General features: G+C 40.0%; 1 protein-coding gene across 4 annotated transcripts; it reads right to left on the bottom strand.

Annotated features, from left to right (window-relative positions):
- Positions 1-1421: 1421 nt before the first annotated feature.
- On the bottom strand, positions 1422-19376 carry STARD6 (StAR related lipid transfer domain containing 6). Of its 4 annotated transcripts, none has more exons than XM_077892528.1 (10): positions 18913-19376; positions 18175-18258; positions 17418-17497; positions 17218-17309; positions 16498-16591; positions 16260-16309; positions 12205-12331; positions 8646-8763; positions 5498-5591; positions 1422-1800 (listed from the first exon to the last, which is right to left on the bottom strand). In XM_077892528.1, the coding sequence occupies exons 5-10, from the start codon at positions 16585-16587 to the stop codon at positions 1602-1604; spliced, it is 678 nt and encodes a 225-aa protein (XP_077748654.1). In that variant the 5' UTR covers positions 16588-16591; positions 17218-17309; positions 17418-17497; positions 18175-18258; positions 18913-19376; the 3' UTR covers positions 1422-1601. The 4 variants fall into 4 exon arrangements, with proteins under 4 accessions (XP_077748654.1, XP_077748656.1, XP_077748645.1 ...); XM_077892530.1 differs by having other exon boundaries at positions 19046-19376; XM_077892519.1 differs by lacking the exons at positions 17218-17309; positions 17418-17497 and having other exon boundaries at positions 18913-19373.
- Positions 19377-19650: the final 274 nt, after the last annotated feature.

Raw genomic sequence — 19650 nt, 5'->3', positions numbered from 1 at the left:
CTTTGCACTAGCTGGCTAAGTCTTGTTGCCTCCCAGGTGGGGTTAGATGCCTACTCTGCCACCGGGCCCCAAATGATGCGTGGTCACACTAAGGGGTCTCTATCAGACCCTGGAGGGACATCAAAGGACCACTACCTACTGAGTAGAAGATGGAAAATCATCTGGTTGGTCAGCCTACACCACCTGGAAGGGTAGTCATAGTGCTACTTTTGCTCAACTTCATCAGAGCAGCACCACCTGCTTCTGCGGGATGGAAACAAGGTGGAGTGTAAGATCATCTCTCTGCCCACTGAAACCAGAGAGTGAGTGGGTGCAGTTTTAGGTTGATGTTTGGCTGCTGTAGAATTTTGTTCCATTAGGTCACCCTTTTGTTCATAGCTACTCCTATAGCTAGGAAGAATAGGCTTTTTCTGGAAGCTTTTTGTTATTGTTCTTGCCTGTTGGTGGTTTCAGGTTGGAGGCTTCTGCAGTGACTTGTCTGGAATATATGGAAGGCAATAAGGAGACTCAGACAATGACTGCTATGTCATTCCTCAAGTCCGAAGGTCCCTGGGCAGCTTGCCTTCTTTTCACCTCTGCTTGAATCTTCGTATTCTTATATGCAGAATCTTTTAGTTTTAAGAGGAAGGATTTGGGAGGAATGGGTTACTACATCTTGGCCAGAACCAAAAGTTGATTCATGATGCATTCAATTTTTTTTTAAAGGTTTTATTTATTTATTCATGAGAGACACACAGAGAGAGGCAGAGACACAGGCAGAGGGAGAAGCAGGCTCCTTGGCTCCATGCAGGGAGCCCCATGCGGGACTCCATCCTAGGACCCAGGGATCATGACCTAAGCCAAAGGCAGACGCTCAACCACTGAGCCACCCAAGTGTCCCTGGTGATTTATTTCTAATTCATCATGCAGATCTAAAAAGATCTCAAACACAGGCTAAGGGATCCCTAGGTGGCGCAGCGGTTTGGCGCCTGCCTTTGGCCTAGGGCGTGATCCTGGAGACCCGGGATCGAATCCCACATCGGGCTCCCGATGCATGGAGCCTGCTTCTCCCTCTGCCTGTGTCTCTGCTTCTCTCTCTTTCTCTCTCTCTGTGACTATCATAAATAAATAAAAATTAAAAAAAAAAAACACAGGCTAAAAAGTTATAAATTTCTATTAATCCCTGATTCACTCAATTTAAAATTTTAGATATCATTCTTCACACATTCTATTGGAATTCTTTTCAGTTTTTATGTTCCTATCTCCTACAATGATCAATTTAAGCAGTAAATGAAGAAAAAACAATTTAAAATATATTTTAATTTTTAATTAATGCTGACTTCTGACTGCATATTTTTTCTTACTGACTCTTTTACAGAGCATTTTCCAGGGGAAAAAAGCAACAGATTAAAGTGCATTAAGAACATTTGTTATTAACATCATTCTTATATGAGATTAAAAGCTATATTTAATGCTGTTCTCTTGTACAACTATGAGTTCTTATTTTCAAAAAGTGCCTTCAGTAATGTGTACAAGGATATTGCCTAGAATAGTGTAACAGTATTTATGCATACTGACTTGGAAGTAAACCGCAGTCATTGCCACACATTCTTTCTACGGCCTTAATTCTTTAGGAACGATGAGTGACCACCCTGATGGTGTCCGCATCCCGATGGACTTCTCAGTGCCTTTATTCCGTCCTTTGCATTGAGGATGAAGCTTACCAAGTTGGAAGGCATGGTTGCTTCAATTATGGATGGGGACAATTTTCCTCTCATTTCTGTCTGAATAAACATCACTAGTTTGGAATGTGCTGGGTTCCTGTAAACAAAGGAAGAGTTAAAAAAATATAAAGATTTTTAAAATTTGTCCACTGAACTTCTAAGTTTATAGATACCGGGATTCCTGTCTCGTTTACCATGGATTCCCTCCATAGTGCTTATGACAGAACAGTTACTGAGGAGGCAGGAGGGAAGGGCACAAAAAAGGGACCGAGTGGTTTGCACTCATAAACATCGTACATAAAAATATTAAGTAGCCAGACAATCTGTTAAGTCTTCAGTCAGCTTTTCCTTTTTGTCATCTTAACTTTTAAATCACAAAATTAATGTATGCTTATAAAAATTTAAACAATTTTCATAATTATTCTCCTTATTCTGTTCTCCAGAGATCATCACTGAACCTTTTGCTGCATCTTCTTAGACTACTGTCTGTGTATACAGGAAGACAGCATGCGTATGTGCGGATGTGGATACCTACCCCACGTATATACACAATGTACAGACTTCTGTCTTTACAAAAATGACCTACTTTTCTGTAACTAGTTTTATTTTCCCTCTTAGTAGGTATCAAGCACTTTTTTCTGTTGATACATACATATCTGCTTAATTGTTTTTCATGACTGCATATAGTATTCGTCTATGTAACCAATCCTTTATTGACTATCATTTTGATTATTTCTCTTTTTACCACTATAAAGCTGCACTAAAACGTCTTTGTAATGTATACATATGCACTTCTACAAGTACATGAAATTTCTAGGTCAAAGGTTTTGTGCATTTAACATTTTGAAATGTTCTTTCCAAATGACATTAGGAAGACTAGTATTTTATATTCTAACTCAGTAATCTTCAAACTGGAGTATGTGAAGACTTTCCAAAGGGTATGCGAGGATGAATAACACTTAAGGGAATGAATTTTCAAATCTCTAATTTCCTTTTCCCTACATTGATCTGAGACTGTCTCTGATGGAGATGAAGGCTCCTCCTTTCCCACCAGCCTGTTCATATCATCCTTCCGTTGCTTTACAGAACAAAGGTATACCTGTCATCTTCCCTGAATAGCACCAAATGATACTACGGTGCTTTACTCTGGCATATAAAAATCTCTGAGATGCCAAAGGGAAAATCTGATCTATCGGAAGTGAATTGAGAAAGTGAATGACTAATGACTGGATAATAAATTCTTACCAAGTCATGTTGTCAATTCTTTGCTTTCAATAACATTTAAGGTTCTAACTTAGTTGTCAGCTGATAAGTCATTAAAAATAGTATTTGACTCTAGATTGTTATGTAATTTATGGTACACAACACAAAAGAATTTCAAGACATTTAATGACAGTCCTGGAATTATACTCTTTTCATTTTAGCGCACTTATATAAACAAACCTTTTGAGTGCTTACATTCATAAAGATGCAGAAGAGTGAACAATAGTAAGTACAATCTCATTTTATCAGTATTACCAATTACAGTTAAATTAGTTGTAATTGTTAGAAGAATGGACTCTGGAATGGTTTGAAGCTGAGCTTTGCTATTACCTATGTTTAACCTTGAAAAAATTACTTAGTCTTTCTGGACTTCCATTTTCGTTTCTGCAAAAAGACAGTAGTACTACCTACACTTCATGGGGCTGTTGGGACGACCAAATGAATCAATATATGTAAACTGTTTATATAGTGCCTAGAACCAAGTTAAGTGCTACCTAAGTTTTGCTAATAATAAAAGGTGTTTTCAATAAGTTTGTTTTTATATTTAATAGTAATGTAACATCTGGTAATATATTTTTTATTTTGATCATGTAATAATAATGTAGTACACATATATTTTGTGACATTTAGATACTTAAGATCACAAAGAAAATGGATTTTTAAAATTAAACACTTATTTTTGCAAAGAAGAATGACAGGGTGATTAGTAAAAGAATAAAATAATCCAAATATAAAATATATTCTATTAGGATTAAATTATGTGAGGGAGAAAAAGTAAGAGTGTGGGAGCAATGAGAAAATCGATGATGTAAATTTCTGACTGTTAAAGGTTGTATGTATTTTGAAGCTGATAGTTATAATAGGTTTCCAATTATGGTATCTAGAATTTATTGGATATGTTTATGAATTATATAACACTTTTTTTAGAGTGTCAATATTTAGAGTGCTAAAAATTGCACCCTATTTAATCCTATGAAAATTTTAATAACTTAAAAATGTGCAAGGTGGAGTACAGTTTTACAAAATTCTTTTGGAGGGGTATGGAGACCACTGCTTCAACACACCACTGAGTGTCCATTTTCTTCTACTCTTGTCTATGGAGAGTTTAGACTATTTTCATAGTGTCCCAGTGGCTAGTTTGAGAATATTCACTAGCTGCTGGAAAGGTCTTAAATCTCTATTTGAGTTTGCTAGGGCTTTACATGCTTAAGGAAACCTTTCCAGTATTTACTAGAGAGCACCTTTACTACTTATAAGTTTTATAAGCTTACTACATGACATTTACAAATGTGGGCTGCCCAAAATGTTGTGCTGCATGAAAAGAGAAGGTACAAAGGAATCACTTTTTTGTCAGTACCTTTCCCTGAGACTATGAATGAGGCTGTATCTTTTCCTCTGACAGGATGCTAGGCAGAGCTCGCACCCTAGATGGGATATCTAGATCAGAGCTTTTGTCCCACGTTTCTCGTAGCGGAAAGGGAAAGTTGACAAGATGCAAGAAGGGGACTCAGCCTGTGAAGCATGGATCAGAGTGTGTAGCTTCTCAACTACAGTCCTTCCCAGCTGTTGATTTATGCAACTGATCTGAAGCAGGAATCCTTCCCCTGTTTTGTTTTCTTCTGCTGTGGAGAATAAAGTCTTGACCATAGTTTCAAAGTTAACACACGGGAGGAAAGACCATGCATCACCATCATCACCATCTGCACCGATGATCCTGTCTATTAATGTACATAATTGTGAATTTCTTTCAGTTCTCTAATTCAGTAGAGAAAATATTAAGAATACAGTCTATAATGTAATTTTATTTTGACTTTCTTCTCATGTTCTTTTTTTTTCCTTCTATTGAGAGGTTTATATCTGGCCAATATAAAATTTTACATGTTTTTATGTGCCAGTATCTTTTACTTGTATGAAATCATTTAACAAAAACTCAAACTTAAGGAATTTGTGAAATGATATACATTGAATTAATGTACATCCATTCACAAAATGTGTATATTTTATGTTACCATCCATCCCTAGGCTGCTCACCTACCTATAGGCAGTGACACCTTTGATTTCTCTAGCTCTTTTCAAATTACCTACTGTAGGTCTCATTCTGCAGGTATTTGTAGGTAGTCCACTGGAAAGAATTCATTTGAGGTAAAGCATTCATTACTGATAAATGTGAGTGTATTATAATTCTATTTATTTTTTAATTTACAAAAATTCCTTAAAATTCACAGAAGTAACTCTAATGGGGAAATATAAAGCATCAGGTTAAGGTTAACTGGGAGTGAGGGGACAGAAGGGAATGTGTATGTGTGACTAGTCCCAGAGACCTCAAATTATACTTTATAGGGAATTATCTATTCTGATTATTAAAATACTTATAAAATTTATTTTTTAATTGCACTTAGGGGCAATTTTTTCCTAACAGAATATGCTGGCACACACTTCTACCAATAAATTAGGAATCCTTTAGTTAAGAAATCACAAACTGAACTGAAAAACTTGTTAAAATAAAATAAATAAATGCAAGTAACACTTACTCTTGCAGAGGAGAACATATATAGCCACAAGCATGGTTATAACCACGGACATAATTTGAAGATGGAGGATATGCTGGAAAATCCACACTGTTAGCTAAGTGATTTTAAAAAAAAAAGTTTTAATGAAGCCTGTTCCACAAAGATGAAAAGTTTTATTTCAAGTAGCATATTTTTAAAATTGTATGCAATAGCATTTATTTTCGGCACTGATATTAATTTTATATGTGTGTATGTTTGTACATATTCATATGTACACAGATCAAAATTGTGAATATGCCAGTATGAGCACTATCGTCCTCTCAAATTTTCTCCTGTTAGTATCTCTAAAGATGCTATTACCCTTTACATAAAACAAAAAGTATCATTTAATTACTTTCTGAGATTTGAAGCAAAAGAAGAAATCACAAAGGAAAAGACTATTCTGTTAGGATAGTGGGTTTGTAGATGTTTTTTGGTTAATAGTGATCTATTTATTTATTATTTAGGGTTAGATCCTTTTAAATCTACTTATTTTTTAAGTTTTTATTTGAATTCCAGTTGCTTAACATACAGTGGAATATTAGTTTCAGGTGTATAATATAAGTGATTCAACATTTATATACAACATGTTAATCATTTTTTAAATAAAATATTTGATATGATTATTTGGTCTATTAACGAAGATAGTTCAAATGCTCTTTTCTGCAGGGGCACCTGGGTGGTTCAGTCGGATAAGTATCAGACTGTTGGTTTCGGCTCAGGTCCTGATCTCAAGGTGCTGGGATCCAGCCCTGGGTCAGGCTCCATGCCCAGTGTGGAGCTGGCTTGGGATTATCTCTGCCGGCTTCCCCCTGCACTCACTCACTCTTCTTCTAAAGTAAATAAATACATCTTTTAAAAAATGCTCTTTCTGCCTGTAGCTAATTCAAAGTATAATTAAAAGTCAGTAGAGTATGTTTTAGCAATTATGTAGCATAACTATATTGTATGTAAATGTAAAAGGGAGCTGATTTATGATTAAGTTTGTGATAATTATATAGACACTTTCTAAAAATATTTTTAAAAATATATTTGTGGGACAGCCCAGGTAGCTCAGCAGTTTAGCACCACCTTCAGCCCAGGGCCTGACCCCGGGGGTCCTGAGATCGAGTCCTGCATTGGGCTCCCTGCGTGGAGCCTGCTTCTCCCTCTGCCTGTGTCTCTCGTGAATAAATAAATAAAATCTTAAAATATATATATACATATATATATATTTGTTTTTTGTGCAACTGATTCCTGCTCTTGTCAGAAAAGATCAATTTTCCTGTATGATTTTAACATAAGCAGTCAATTCTATGGGAAATGCAATGTCAAACACTGGCTTAGGAACAGCTTAACAGACAAATGTGACTGAATGCATTTTCCATATTCATGACCTGTTCATCACCTTATCAGAGCCTGTTGTGTTGGCATAAAAGTACGGCCAGAGGTGATATTAATATCTTTTGTCTCTGTTTAAAATATGGAGATTATCCTTGTCTTTCTTTAAAACTTTTTTTTTTGTTATATCACAAACTAGTATGGGTCTTTTGTGAGGCATGTGGGATGACAGCACAGATTTTGAAAGTCAGAAGACTTGAGTTTTAATTCTGGTTTAGGTGCTAATTAGCCATATAACTGTATCACTTAGTTTCCTCACTGGTGAAATAATGCACACAAAATATTTAGCTTAAAACAAGCTGCACAATAAGTTAAACAACAACAAATGGAACATTAAGAAAACCTAGTATTCATCAAAAATTCATTTAAGAAAATTGCTTAAGGCAGATTTAGTATCGAACACCGGATGATTGAGTACTACTACTATTTGTTGACTGTAACTTCCATAATTCTTTACCTTCCCTCTGATGGCTAAAAAGGAGATTAAAATGGTCTGCTTCAAAATACAGAAAACAACAGATCTCGAATGCAGTCACCCAGTATTTTGTGCTGGAGGCAGTGAATAAAATTTATGTGCTCTCATTTAAGAAGGAGACAGCTCAGTGACAACTGTATGAACCTACAAGAGACAGCTACAGGGAAGGGACGAATCTCAGGCCTTAGCGGCACACGTTGCAATACACTGTGTTCGAGTGAGGGCTGTTAGCAGGACGATGACGCGTCTGGACTCTGAGCCTTAGAGTCCTACGGACATAGCAGAGCAACGGAAACCATGCTGGAAAATAATTAACAGCACTTAACTGTCCTATCCAGTTTAAACTGTCCAAGCAGTTTACAATAGATAAAGCTATTCAGATAGGAATGGTGAGATTAAATTGAAATCTGGAGAAAAACGGCTCTAGGCCACTGTCCTACCAAAGTCCCTTCACCAGAAGTTCCTTCATCTATGTGAGTCCAAAGATCTTTGTGGTATGAACTGGTATGTTTTAAGAGAACGAAGCAAGTTAGGAAATGATCACCTGTTTGCATTTTATAGAGTGACATATTTTTGGGAGGGCTAAGGATATAACAAAACCTCCAATTTCTGAAAGAAATATAAGGGACAGCCCGGGTGGCTCAGCGGTTTAGCTCCACCTTCAGCCCAGGTTGTGATCCTGGGAGACCTGGGATCAAGTCCCACATCGGGCTCCCTGCATGGAGCCTGCTTCTCCCTCTGCCTGTGTCTCTGCCTCTCTCTCTCTCTCTCTCTCTCTCATTAATAAATAAAATCTTTAAAAAATAAATATAAGCACATTTATGTAAAGACTTGTCTAAAGAAAATTTCTTCAGGAATTTTACCTTACTGGATATGCCCATTCTACACAATTCAAGTATAATATTATGTATCCAAAGATTAACTTTGTGTCTAGATTAACTATATATCATATACATATAAGATGTATATGCTGTGAAGTTTTAGTTTATAAGCACCCATCTATACCTAGTCCTGCATGCTATAAGCTGCAAGAAGGCCAAGAGATACCATAATTATTTACTGATGTTAATGGCACCTCCGGAGTTGGGTAAAATGTCAGGCTTCTTTGTCTATACTATACATATATTTACTGGTCTCAGTAAAAAATAAATAAATAAATAAAAATAAAAAATTAATTGAACACACACGGTATCTTCCAAACTGTGAGTTAAAGGAAAACACATTTATTAATGACTCCTAAGAATTCCAAAATGCGGGTAAATTGTTCCAACTTACAACTGATAATATCCATATTCCCTTCACAGTGCTTGAAGTACACTAAGTCGACAAAGTCCCGGGGGGAGATTGAGCCCATGGCAAAGCTTTGTGTGATGGTATGACATATGCATGTGTCCTGCAACAAATCAAACCATAAAGATTGCAGCAGTTACTTAATATCTAGTCTTCGTATCACTTCACAAAGCATTTCACTGAGTACGGTTAGCTACTTTTTGGAAAAAGCAGGGCTTTGAAATCATAAGAGCTTATCAAATCAGCTTGCATTTTCACTGTTAGAGGAACACTGTATCTATAAGTGCAAGGTAACAAAAGCAAAAGTGAACAAGTGGGACTACTTCAAACTAAAAAGCTCTGCGCAGCAAAGGAAACTATAAATAAAAAGGCCATGCTACAAGGGGAGAAAGTCATTTGCAAATCATGTACCTGGTAAAGCATTAATGTAAGTGCAGAAAATTCAGAATGGAATCTTGTTATCGTCTACTCTTTAAATTTTTATTTATTTTTTTGAAGATTTTTTTAAAATTTATTTATTCATGAAAGACAGAGAGAGAGAGAGAGAGAGGCAGAGACACAGGCAGAGGGAGAAGCAGGCTCCATGCAGGGAGCCCGACGTAGGACTCGATCCCGGGTCTCCGGGGTCACACCCTGGACTGAAGGCGGCGCTAAACCACTGAGCCACCCGGGCTGCCCTACCCTTTAAATTTTTAGATGAAGAAATTGAAGCCTAACAGATTAAATCACATGCAAAACTGGAGATAAGGACAGAACTAAACCCATGTTCCTGATTCCCAGGACAGAACTATTCCTCCCAGTCCACATCGGCCAGGTAATATATTCTAAAGAATATATTGGTTTAGCACCCGTGGGGTAAGGCCTAAAGTTAAAGACTGGTGTTTGGTGCTGCCTGGACATCTGCTGAAATCAGGAGAGTCTTGACTGGCCCAGCTGCAAGTTACTCTCTCCATCTGTCCTCCAGGTGAGGGCCCTAAGCCAAACCGCACTCCTGAGCAGCAGGATCAAGCCACTTCCCACCTGTGCCCCGCTGGGCTGCAAAACTATTCCAACAACCAAGCACAGCCTCCTGTAGGAGTCGGGTCAGGCCAACCTCTGGGTACTACAAAGTCGGTCTTGCACAACCCCTGACTATCCACTCCGGGCCTGGGTGCAACTCCCAGGCCACACTGCGTGGCACGGCGTGACCTGGAGCGCTGAGCCTGCACGCTACCCCTCGGCACTGCTGCCCCAGCATCCGCTTTGGGGCCACTCACGGGGAGCTAAGCATGTGCCTTACAAGTCGCCACCGAGTCACAAGCGAGGGTCAGCTCCCGAGGGAACCTCCCCGCCTCCGGCCTTCCCCTCGGGGCTCCCTGACGGTGGCGCCTGCACTTTACAGAATGACCCGCCCTCCTAGTTGGGATCCCGCCTGACCCAGAATTCCCAGAGCGCTGCACCTGCAGGCACCGACCATGGCCCGGGCTCCGGCTCCCGTGCCCCCCCCCCCCCCCACCCCCGGCCGGGGCTCCTGGAAGCAGGCTGTGACGCCTTCCGGGACTGGTGACCAACGCACTTCTCTGTTTCAATTTCTCCTGTGGTCTTTGGTTGAAACGTGGCTCACCATCCGGCACCGCGTGCTCCGCTTCACAAAGGCCCATGTAAGTCGAAGGGCTGTCTCCTGGGCTATGAAGATGATTACCGAACTGCTGACCTCACTTGCTTAGTGTCAGACGTCCTATGTTTGATCACCCCCATAACCCCAGAGCAGGAATCCCTCCCGCCCTCATTTTTTTTTTATTTTTTTAGATTTTATTTATTTATTCGAGAGAGAGAGAGAGAGAGAGAGAGGCAGAGACACAGGCAGAGGGAGAAGCAGGCTCCATGCAGGGAGCCCGATGTGGGACTCGATCCTGGATCCCCAGGATCAGGCCCTGGGCTGAAAGCAGCGCTAAACCGCTGAGCCACCCCGGCTGCCCCCCTCCCTCCCTCATTAGTGGGGGTAAATGAGTCAGTAAAATACATGCCCAGAGATGCATATTATGAAATTCATAGGAAGGTAAAATAATTCTTAGGCTGCAATGCTACTCAGAGGTAATGTAGTATATTGGAAAAAGCACAGAATTTGGAATCAGGAGATCAAGCATGAAGTCATGGCTCTACCACATATTGGCTGTAGTGACGTTGGGCAAATCACATAATTTCTCTGAATCTGTTAAGGTTTTTTGATGCCAAATCTAGTATTCTTTCCATTATTAAAGTTGACTTGCAGCAACAGCAGACATGTATGAAGTATGAATGGAACTGTGTAGTTAGTATCACAGAGTTATGAGGGGAACAGTCCAGTGTTTGAATTTCATTCATGATGGACTATGTTTCTCAAACTGGAAGTTTAAATCCCAGGAGGGTAATGGACAGGTGTTTCTTGTGCATAGGAACTTCAGGACCGCTCTACAAAACGGAATATTTACCTTCCTGGGCTTTTCCACAACCTCTCCTCACTCCCAAGCTTTAAAATCAATTTAGGGGCAGCCTGGGGTGGCACAGCAGTTTAGTGCCACCTTCAGCCCAGGGCGTGATCCTGGAGTCCTGGGATCGAGTCCCACATCGGGCTCCCTGCATGGAGCCTGCTTCTCCCTCTGCCTGTGTCTCTGCCTCTCTCTCTCTCTCTCTCTGTATCCTCATGAATAAATAAAATCTTTAAAATAAATAAATAAATAATAATAAATAAATAAATAAATAAATAAATAAAACAAATAAATTTAATAAAAGGAGGTAAAGGTAACCTACAGAGTTCTAACTAAATGATAATGTGATGGCAGATATGTGGGACATTGTTTTCACGTGTGGAATGTGGCTTGGAGACACAAAGAACCAAAGACCCAGTGACCTGAAATTTTACAAATGCAACTGTTTGTGAAAATCATAAAGGTTTGCTATATGACTCAATTTTTAAAAACAGTTTATTGAGGGATCTTTGAGTGGCTCAGTGGTTAAGCATCTGCCTTTGGCTCAGGACATGAACCTGGAGTCCCGGGATCAAGTCCCACATCGGGCTCCCTGCTTCTCCCTCCGCCTGTGTCTCTGCCTCTCTCTGTGTGTCTCTCATGAATAAATAAAATCTTTAAAAAAAATTACATGCTGTTTGCTCTTGAGTCTTTACAGTATGTGTCTGCGTTGCTCTTATTATCTAATGTATCTAATGTAAATCTACTGACTTCCCATCAAAGAAGGCATGCTTAAAAAAAAAAAAAAAAAGAAGGCATGCTTAATCTTTTTCTTCCACCTAATGGGGGAGGTGAATACAATAACTCCCTTCAAGACTAAAGACACATCTGCAAGAGCTGGCTAGATTCAGAATGTGCTAAGCCTTTACAACAGAATCAGGCTAATTGGCATTAAACTTTTGATTAATAATGAGGGAAGTTTTAAAACTTTTATAAAGATTTCAATTCGAGTCTATAAAATATGAAGTGTCTATATCATATAAGTTAACATACTCAAATCACTAATAAAACTAAAATACATTGATACAGCAAGAGTCTAGTATCAAACAATAAATTACCGAATCAATCCTGTGTACCATATTGTACACTTTTAATGCTTTATCCCATGTAACTCTGTTTTCAGGTTTGTAGAGGAAATCAGATAGGTTAGTTGTCGATTCTGGAATCACTCCTTCAACACGATATCTATAGTTAACAAAACAGAGAAAATTCAAAATTTAACATGTTTAGCCTAAGCTCAAAATACGATGCTATCATAGTATAAAGTAGGCTAATTTAGCAAATAACAGGAAAAAACACTTGTAAGTAGTATCAGCAATTCAAAACACTAATATTCAATTGCAATTAGCCAGGTTTATTTAAATAAGCATTAAATAATGTAAGTTATTTCAAAATGTATTTTTCTACAAATCTATAGTGTTTTATAGTTGTCTTTTTTAGAAGGGCTACTACCTTCTTTTAGAGATTTTCTAAAATCTTTCTCATAAGTATTAACCTGTGGTATTTATCATAAGCCAAACGCAACTGATGAGACGTTTGTACAGTTACACATACAGTATCTTATAGCCCCAAGTCTTTCATTTTTTAAAAGATTTTATTTATTTACTCATAAGAGACACACACACACACACACACACAGAAAGGCAGAGACACAGGCAGAGGGGGAGAAGCAGGCTTCTTGCAGGGAGCCCGATGTGGGACCCCAGGATCACACCCTGAGCTGAAGGCAGATGCTCAACTGCTGAGCCATTCAGGCAACCCTTGTAGCCCCAATTCTTAATTTAAGGATGTGATGTGGTCTAAAGCAGTAGCCAGCAATTTTTTCATACCAGATAGTATATAATTTAGGCTTTGCAGGTGACCATCATCTATGTTGCAACTATTAACTTTGCAGTAAAGCAGCCATAGACAATATACGAGGAATGGGCATGTCTGTATTACAACTTAACCTTATTCATAAACCATGACTTTTGAATTTCATTTATTTTTCACATGTCAGGATTTGGGCAACTAACTGACCTTTGTGTTTGTCCATCACTGATATTAGGTGTGAGAAAACTGGATTTAGGGGCACCTGGATGGCTCAGCAGTTGAGCGTATGCCTTTGGCTCTGGCGTGATCCCAGAGTCCCAGGATCGAGTCCCACATCCGGCTCCCCTCAGGGAGCCTGCTTCTCCCTCTGCTTGTGTCTCTGCCTCTCTCTGTGTCTCTCATGAATAAATAAAATTTTTTTAAAAAATCCAAAACTGATTTGGTCAGTAATCTATTATCCAGGCCAGTATTTCAGAGGCATATTCCTGTTCAAAAACATTTGGAAAAGTTTGACTTAACATTAGTTTTTTTTTACTCTAGGATTTCTCAGACCTTAGAGGGAATTTCTGCAAGAGAATACAGTCTGGAGTATTTTGAAAAACTTATCTGAGGGGCACCTGTTTGGCTCAGTCGGGTAAGCAACTATTGATTTCAGCTCAGGTCATGATCTCAGGGTGCTGGGATGGAGCCCTGTATCAGCTCCCTACTCAGCGGGGAGTCTACTTCTCCCTTTCTCTCTCCCTCTGCTTCTCCCCCTGCTTATACTCATGCACGTTCTCTTTCTCTCTTTCAAATAAGTAAAATCTTAAAAAAAAAAAAAAAAAGAAAAGAAAAGAAAGGAAAAGAAAAGAAAAATTTATTTGATAATGCAACCCATTTCCCACCTCAAGGCATTTTGAGGGATTACATTTCTCCCAGATACTACTTTGCCAATTAGCACTGGACCATGCTATATATTCCCAAAGCCTGTAATGCTTACACTCTGTTGCACATTCTAATTCATATGCATATGTTTCTCATATTTACAATTTAAATAAAATGTGAAGCTTCCTTTGATGTACTGGAAAAGTTTTAAGCTTCCCTAGATTTTCCCCATGATTTGATTGCAACCTCACTTTCCTCTCACTCCAGGCCAGGGGAAGTAAACTTTTGACTGATGCAGACAAACCTGACCAACATGTTCAGACTACCTTCCTTTGTAGGAACCTCAATATCTGCCACAAGGAATACAGAATAATAGAGGTATTTTGAAAGATATAAAGTGCTCCAGTCATACCCTCCTTGCATTAGCAAACATGGCAAATTTAAAAGAATCACTGAGTTGTGCTTGAGAAAACAAGCATGCAAAACTGAATTTTATTACCTTTTACCAACCTTAATTTTAAACCTCTGTTTGATATTTACTGGACTACAGCACAACTATAAAAAAGAACTGGGGCAGCCCGGGTGGCTCAGCGGTTTAGCGCCGCCTTCAGCCCAGGGCCTGATCCTGGAGTTCCGGGATCGAGTCCCACATCGGGCTCCCTGCATGGAGCCTGCTTCTCCCTCTGCCTGTGTCTCTGCCTCTCTTTCTGTGTGTGTCTCTCATGAATGAATAAATAAAATCTTAAAAAAAAAAAAAAAAACTAGCTAAAAGACAGTTTTCCAAAACCAGTGTGTGACAGGTAGTCTCTACCATGGGTCTCAGTGATCCACTTCCTGGTACTCACACTTGTGGATTCCCCTTCCCGTGAGTCAGGGATGGATCTACTGATTCACTTCTAATAAACTGAATATTCCAAAAGTTATGGGAGGTCACTTCCAGAATTAGGTTGCAGAAAGGCTTTGGCTTCTGACTGGTTTGCTCCTTCTCTTGTTCTCTCCCAGAACCTCACTGTGAGGTACGCAAACTGTCATGTTGTGAGTAGCCCTATGGAGCAGTCCATATGTCAAGGAGCTGAGGAAGGCTTCCAGCCAACAACCATGTATGTGAGCCTGGAAGCAGAGCTGCCTTTAGCTGAGACCAAAGCCTCAGCTGACACCTTGATCGCAGCCTGGTAAGAATCTTTGAGACAGAGGCACCAGGCTAAGCAACATCTGGGTTCCTGACTCACAGATTCCATAGGATAATAAATGTTAAGTCCCTAAGACATGGGGTAAGATATTTTCATACTTTAATAAATAACTACTATATAGTACATATAAATTTCCCACTTAAAATGTGAGTGCAGAAAGTTCCAATTTTTGTTTGTTTAGTTTTGCATGCAAGAGTATAATGCCTCTGATAAAAAAAATCTCAATAAAGCTTTAAAACAGCCCAATTGGGGCTATTCCCTGAATGGCTCTAGGCATGGCATAGCACCTTGCATACAAATATCCAAGTATTATTGAATGAATAAATAACTTCCAAAGTTTCCTTGATGCATAGGTTGCTGTCTATACTTGTCTGATCTGTAAGCACCAAAAAGCTTATCCAAGAGCTTATTCCTCTAGTATGACTGGACTTGACTTTATCCACTCCCCTTCTTAGTCAATATTTGAAAGTGCTGCTATTAGAGTCATTAATTATTTAGATAATGAAGGCAGGGATTATCTTCCTGATAATTATTAAAATGAATAGGATAAAGCATGCCAGTTTTACCTTATAGTAGAAAACTGGATTGAGACAAAAGGTAAGTAAATTCTAGTTAAATGATAAAAGAGCAAGAAATACAAAATGAAGTAGATGAGAGAGTAGACTCCAAAAAAATTGAATGTGATTTCGATAACATGATAATCTGTTTGCATTAATATGATATTGTGGGCAATGAAAGAACAACTCTTAAGAATAAGGTTAAGAATGTCAGCACAATTACCCTCAGTGTAGTTGTATTTGAAAAAACAGGGTCCTCAGAAATATCCTTAGAGGCAGCTTTCAGAAAACATTATATATATCAGCAAGAGAAATAAATTGGGGGAAATAAAATATTTTTTTAGTGGTTCATTTAATGGAAAGGCTAAGTGTTTGAAAGGCCACAAAATATTAGTGTTATCAAGAAAATACCAATTTGCTTTTATAGTAATTATCTCTTGAGGTAGTAATTATTTCTTTTTTGAAAGATTTTTTTCCTGATTGTCTTCAAGTTTGAAAATGATTAGATGGTACACAATTGCTCTAATTTATTAATATCACATTTCAACCCAGTGACTTTATAAGACTTTATAATTAATTTCTATTTCCTGATTACTATCAAGCAATGTTATAGCTAATGAAGCAGCACTGAATTCTATATACATCAATGCCACTGAATTCAAACAACTATAAAAAGGAACTTGTACTCACAGATTTCCATGGAATTTTTTAGAAGCCTTGCTGGAAACAGTTATCTTTTTCTCAAAGGGGAATAAAAATCCAGAAATAAATTAGCTGTCAGATATGGAAAAAAATGAAAAGTAAAAACAAACAAAAAGTAAAAATGTATTATTTGGTTCGTAAAAGAAAATATTTTAAAAAGTCTTTATAATGAAAAACTTCTCATTAAGAAATAAATTCTTGAAACACATTTAACTTTTTTTCTTACTGAAGTCTTAACCACTTTCCAGCCTGTTGTGTCTTGATTGTATCCTAAAATTTCTAGTGCAGTTTCTTGGGCAAGTGCCTTATAGTCCATTTACCTGCAAAGTTGTAAAAACAGACAACCGGTAAGAATATAATCATACAAAACAATTTTAAAATGCTGTATTACATTTTAAGACTATTTCTACAGTCTCACACAGAGTAATGAACAATAATTTTTTATTAAGTTTTTACTTAATAATTGCTAAGTGCGTACATGCATGAATTCCTTATTCATTATATTTCAAACGAGAAAATGTGGTATAGTACAAAGAGCAGGCAGGCTTTGGATTGAATCCTGTCTCTGCCACTAATTGTGAACCACATTATTTAATATTTCCATTTTCCCATTTTCTTGGATAATAGCTAACTCTGCAAAATTAATGTGAAGATTAAATGAGATAATGCACTTTAATGTCCTATCCCATTACCTGGCATGTAATAGCCATTCAATAAATCATTAATATTTCTAAGCGCTTAATCATGTTTTATTTCTCTTGTAAAGCATCATAATTTGTTGATCCAGTGTTCCTGGGACTAAGTCTTTTTTAAGTGACGGCAGTGGCACTAAAGAATCTGACCTTTGGCTTCCTCTCCAAAGGCAACTCTTACCTGTCTTCTCTTCCACTCAGCTCCAATCATATTGACCTGGCTGTTCCTCAAATACAACTAAGCATCTTCCTACCTCAGGATCCTTGCTGTTCCCTCTGCTTGTAATATTCTTCCCAAATGAATGACAGACTCCTCTTCATTGGTGACTTTGTTGAAACATTGCCTCTTCAGACAGGATCAAGGTCAAATCAATTCAATATGAACATATTTACTGAACCCCTTATTAGGGATTAGGTACTATGGAGGTGTGGCAAACGCAACTGAGCAAGATACTATTTCTGTTCTGAATGAGTTCAGGAAACTGAAGTCCCATTGGTCCTTTGGCTCATTATCTAGTTTTCCCTTAGAGGAAGCTGGATTGTATGTTGGAAGGAATGTGACAACAGACAGCTGGATTCAAATCCTAACTTTGCTGCTCATCACCAACTAAATTATTTTGAATAAATTGTTTAACCTTTGAATAGATTGGGGACAGTAATATCCATCTCATGGGGTCATTATAAAGATGAGTTAATATATGAGTTAATATAGTTAATATAAAAAGTGACTGAAACTGTGGGACCCCTTCTTGATCAGAAACATTAGTTTCTTTGCTCAAAATGACACACTTAAATCTATCTTTTTTAAAAATATTCTCCAAAGAGGGCAGCCCGGGTGGCTCAGCAGTTTAGCGCCTTCAGCCCAGGATGTGATTGATCCTGGAGTCCCGGGATTGAGTCCCCGGTCGGGCTCCCTGCATGGAGCCTGCTTCTCCCTGTGTCTGCCTCTCCCTCTGTGTCTCTCATGAATAAATAAATAAAATCTTTTTTAAAAATTCCCCAAAGAGCTGCCTCAATAAACCTCCTTAAAGTTCAATTATCAGAACTATGTCTTAACTGGCTCTCACTTAAAGCCCTAGGTTGGCTCCTAAACCCGCTTTCTCTTGTTTAGTCCTCCAGCAAGGCATAACGCCTAGTTGACATCTCTATATGAAAAGCTTTACTAAACCATTACAACTCCTTTTAACCCAGTCGACTTTTGGTTTCTTTACCTTTCCTAATCGATCTAGTCCAGGATTTTAATAATTATTGGGACTCTTCTCCAAATCCTTGTGGAGCTCTCCATCTCTCTTAACCTGTGAAGGAACGGAGTAGAATTATTTTGATCCCGTGAATTAGGTCAGCATATTTGATCATTGCCCTTCCAATTTTCTCAGCGTCCTTTACTTTCACTTCATGTCCTCATTAGGAAACACTTGCTATACTCGACCGTGATGAGAGAAAAAGGCAATAAGAGAAATGTTAATAATAGGGTTTATGAAAAGGACCTTTAAGAAATTATCTTAAAAAAAAATAAAAAAAGAAGGACGGGTTAAGAAGACATTCAGGTGGAATGGTAATAAAGATGTGTGGGAAGCCTGGGTGGCTCAGCCGGTGAGCATCTGCCTTGGCCCAGGGAGTCATCCCAAGGTCCTGGGGTAGAGTCCCGCATCTGGGTCCCTCCAGCCAGCCTGCTTCTCCCTCTGCCTGTGACTCTGTGTCTCTCATTTATAAATACATAAAATCTTTAAAAGAAAAAACAAACCAACAAATAAATATGCCTAACTTTTTAAGCTCTTGCCATTACGAGTCCTTGACCAGTCCCTGGCCTGTGCTCGTCCCGGCGTGTTTGACGCGGCGCTTTATTTCCCATCAGCGGCCTACCTGATATTAGCTGTTGTAGAAAAGGCACCAATTATTGGAACCGCTATTGGCTCTAGAGGGTCGAGTCCTGCGGGCCTGGCACTCACCTTCTAACCACAATAAGCGCGGTGGATTGAACCGGTTCATTGCACCTCGCAGCTTGTGGACTTTCTCGGTCGCTGAGAAGCGAGGAGAGGATGGGTTTGGGGGTCGCGCAAGGAGCCCCGACGGCGGGGTTACCTGGTGGTGGGGCCTCGGGGCAGCGGGTCACACTCGGCGGGAGGGACGGGCAAGGTGGCCTTCGCCCCTAAGGTCGGCGGGAGAGAAACGGAGCCCGGCGCCGCGACGGCATCCTCCCCTGGCATCGGCACCCGGCGAGGCTGCGTTCTCGCCCCCCGTATCCCCGTGCACGCGGGCTGCGGCCGGGTCTGCGCGCCTGCTCCGAGAGCGTCCCTTCCTCTGCGCGGCCCGGCGCGGCCCGGCCATCCCGCCCCGGGAACCGAGGCCCCCAGGACTGTTAGCGCCCCGCGCCTGCTGCGGGGGGGGCCGGCGGCCAGCCCCGGGAGGGCCGCGCTCGGGGCCGGGGCCGGGGCCCGAACGGCGGCCGCCCGCGCCCAGGGTCCCGGGAGCCCGCGCACGGCGGAGGCCGGCGGGCAGCGCAGCCCCGAGACGCGGGGCCGGAGCCCCGCCCTCGCCCCGCCCCCCGCCCCGCCCCCCGAGCTCCACGCATGCGCGCCCGAGCCAGCGCCGTGCTGGCTCCGTTTGAACGCGAGCGCGGGCGTCGCTCCGCTGTGACGGCGGCGCCGGCTGCGAGCGCGGGGGTCCCGGGGGTCCCGGGGGGCCGC

The sequence above is a fragment of the Canis aureus genome, chromosome 1 (assembly GCF_053574225.1).
Source record: "Canis aureus isolate CA01 chromosome 1, VMU_Caureus_v.1.0, whole genome shotgun sequence".
Classification (NCBI taxonomy): domain Eukaryota; kingdom Metazoa; phylum Chordata; class Mammalia; order Carnivora; family Canidae; genus Canis; species Canis aureus.
Note: the sequence above shows the minus strand (reverse complement) of the source record. Positions and strands in the feature narration are given on the sequence as shown.

Excerpts from the sequence above, each read along its gene's own strand:
- STARD6 (XM_077892528.1), bottom strand. The coding sequence starts at position 16,587 with ATGGACTATAAGGCACTTGCCCAAGAAACTGCACTAGAAATTTTAGGA. Across the intron at positions 5,592-8,645 it reads GAATATGGATATTATCAGTT|CTAACAGTGTGGATTTTCCA; the intron begins GTAAGTTGGAAC and ends AAAATCACTTAG. Across the intron at positions 1,801-5,497 it reads ATATGTTCTCCTCTGCAAGA|GAACCCAGCACATTCCAAAC; the intron begins GTAAGTGTTACT and ends CTTTGTTTACAG.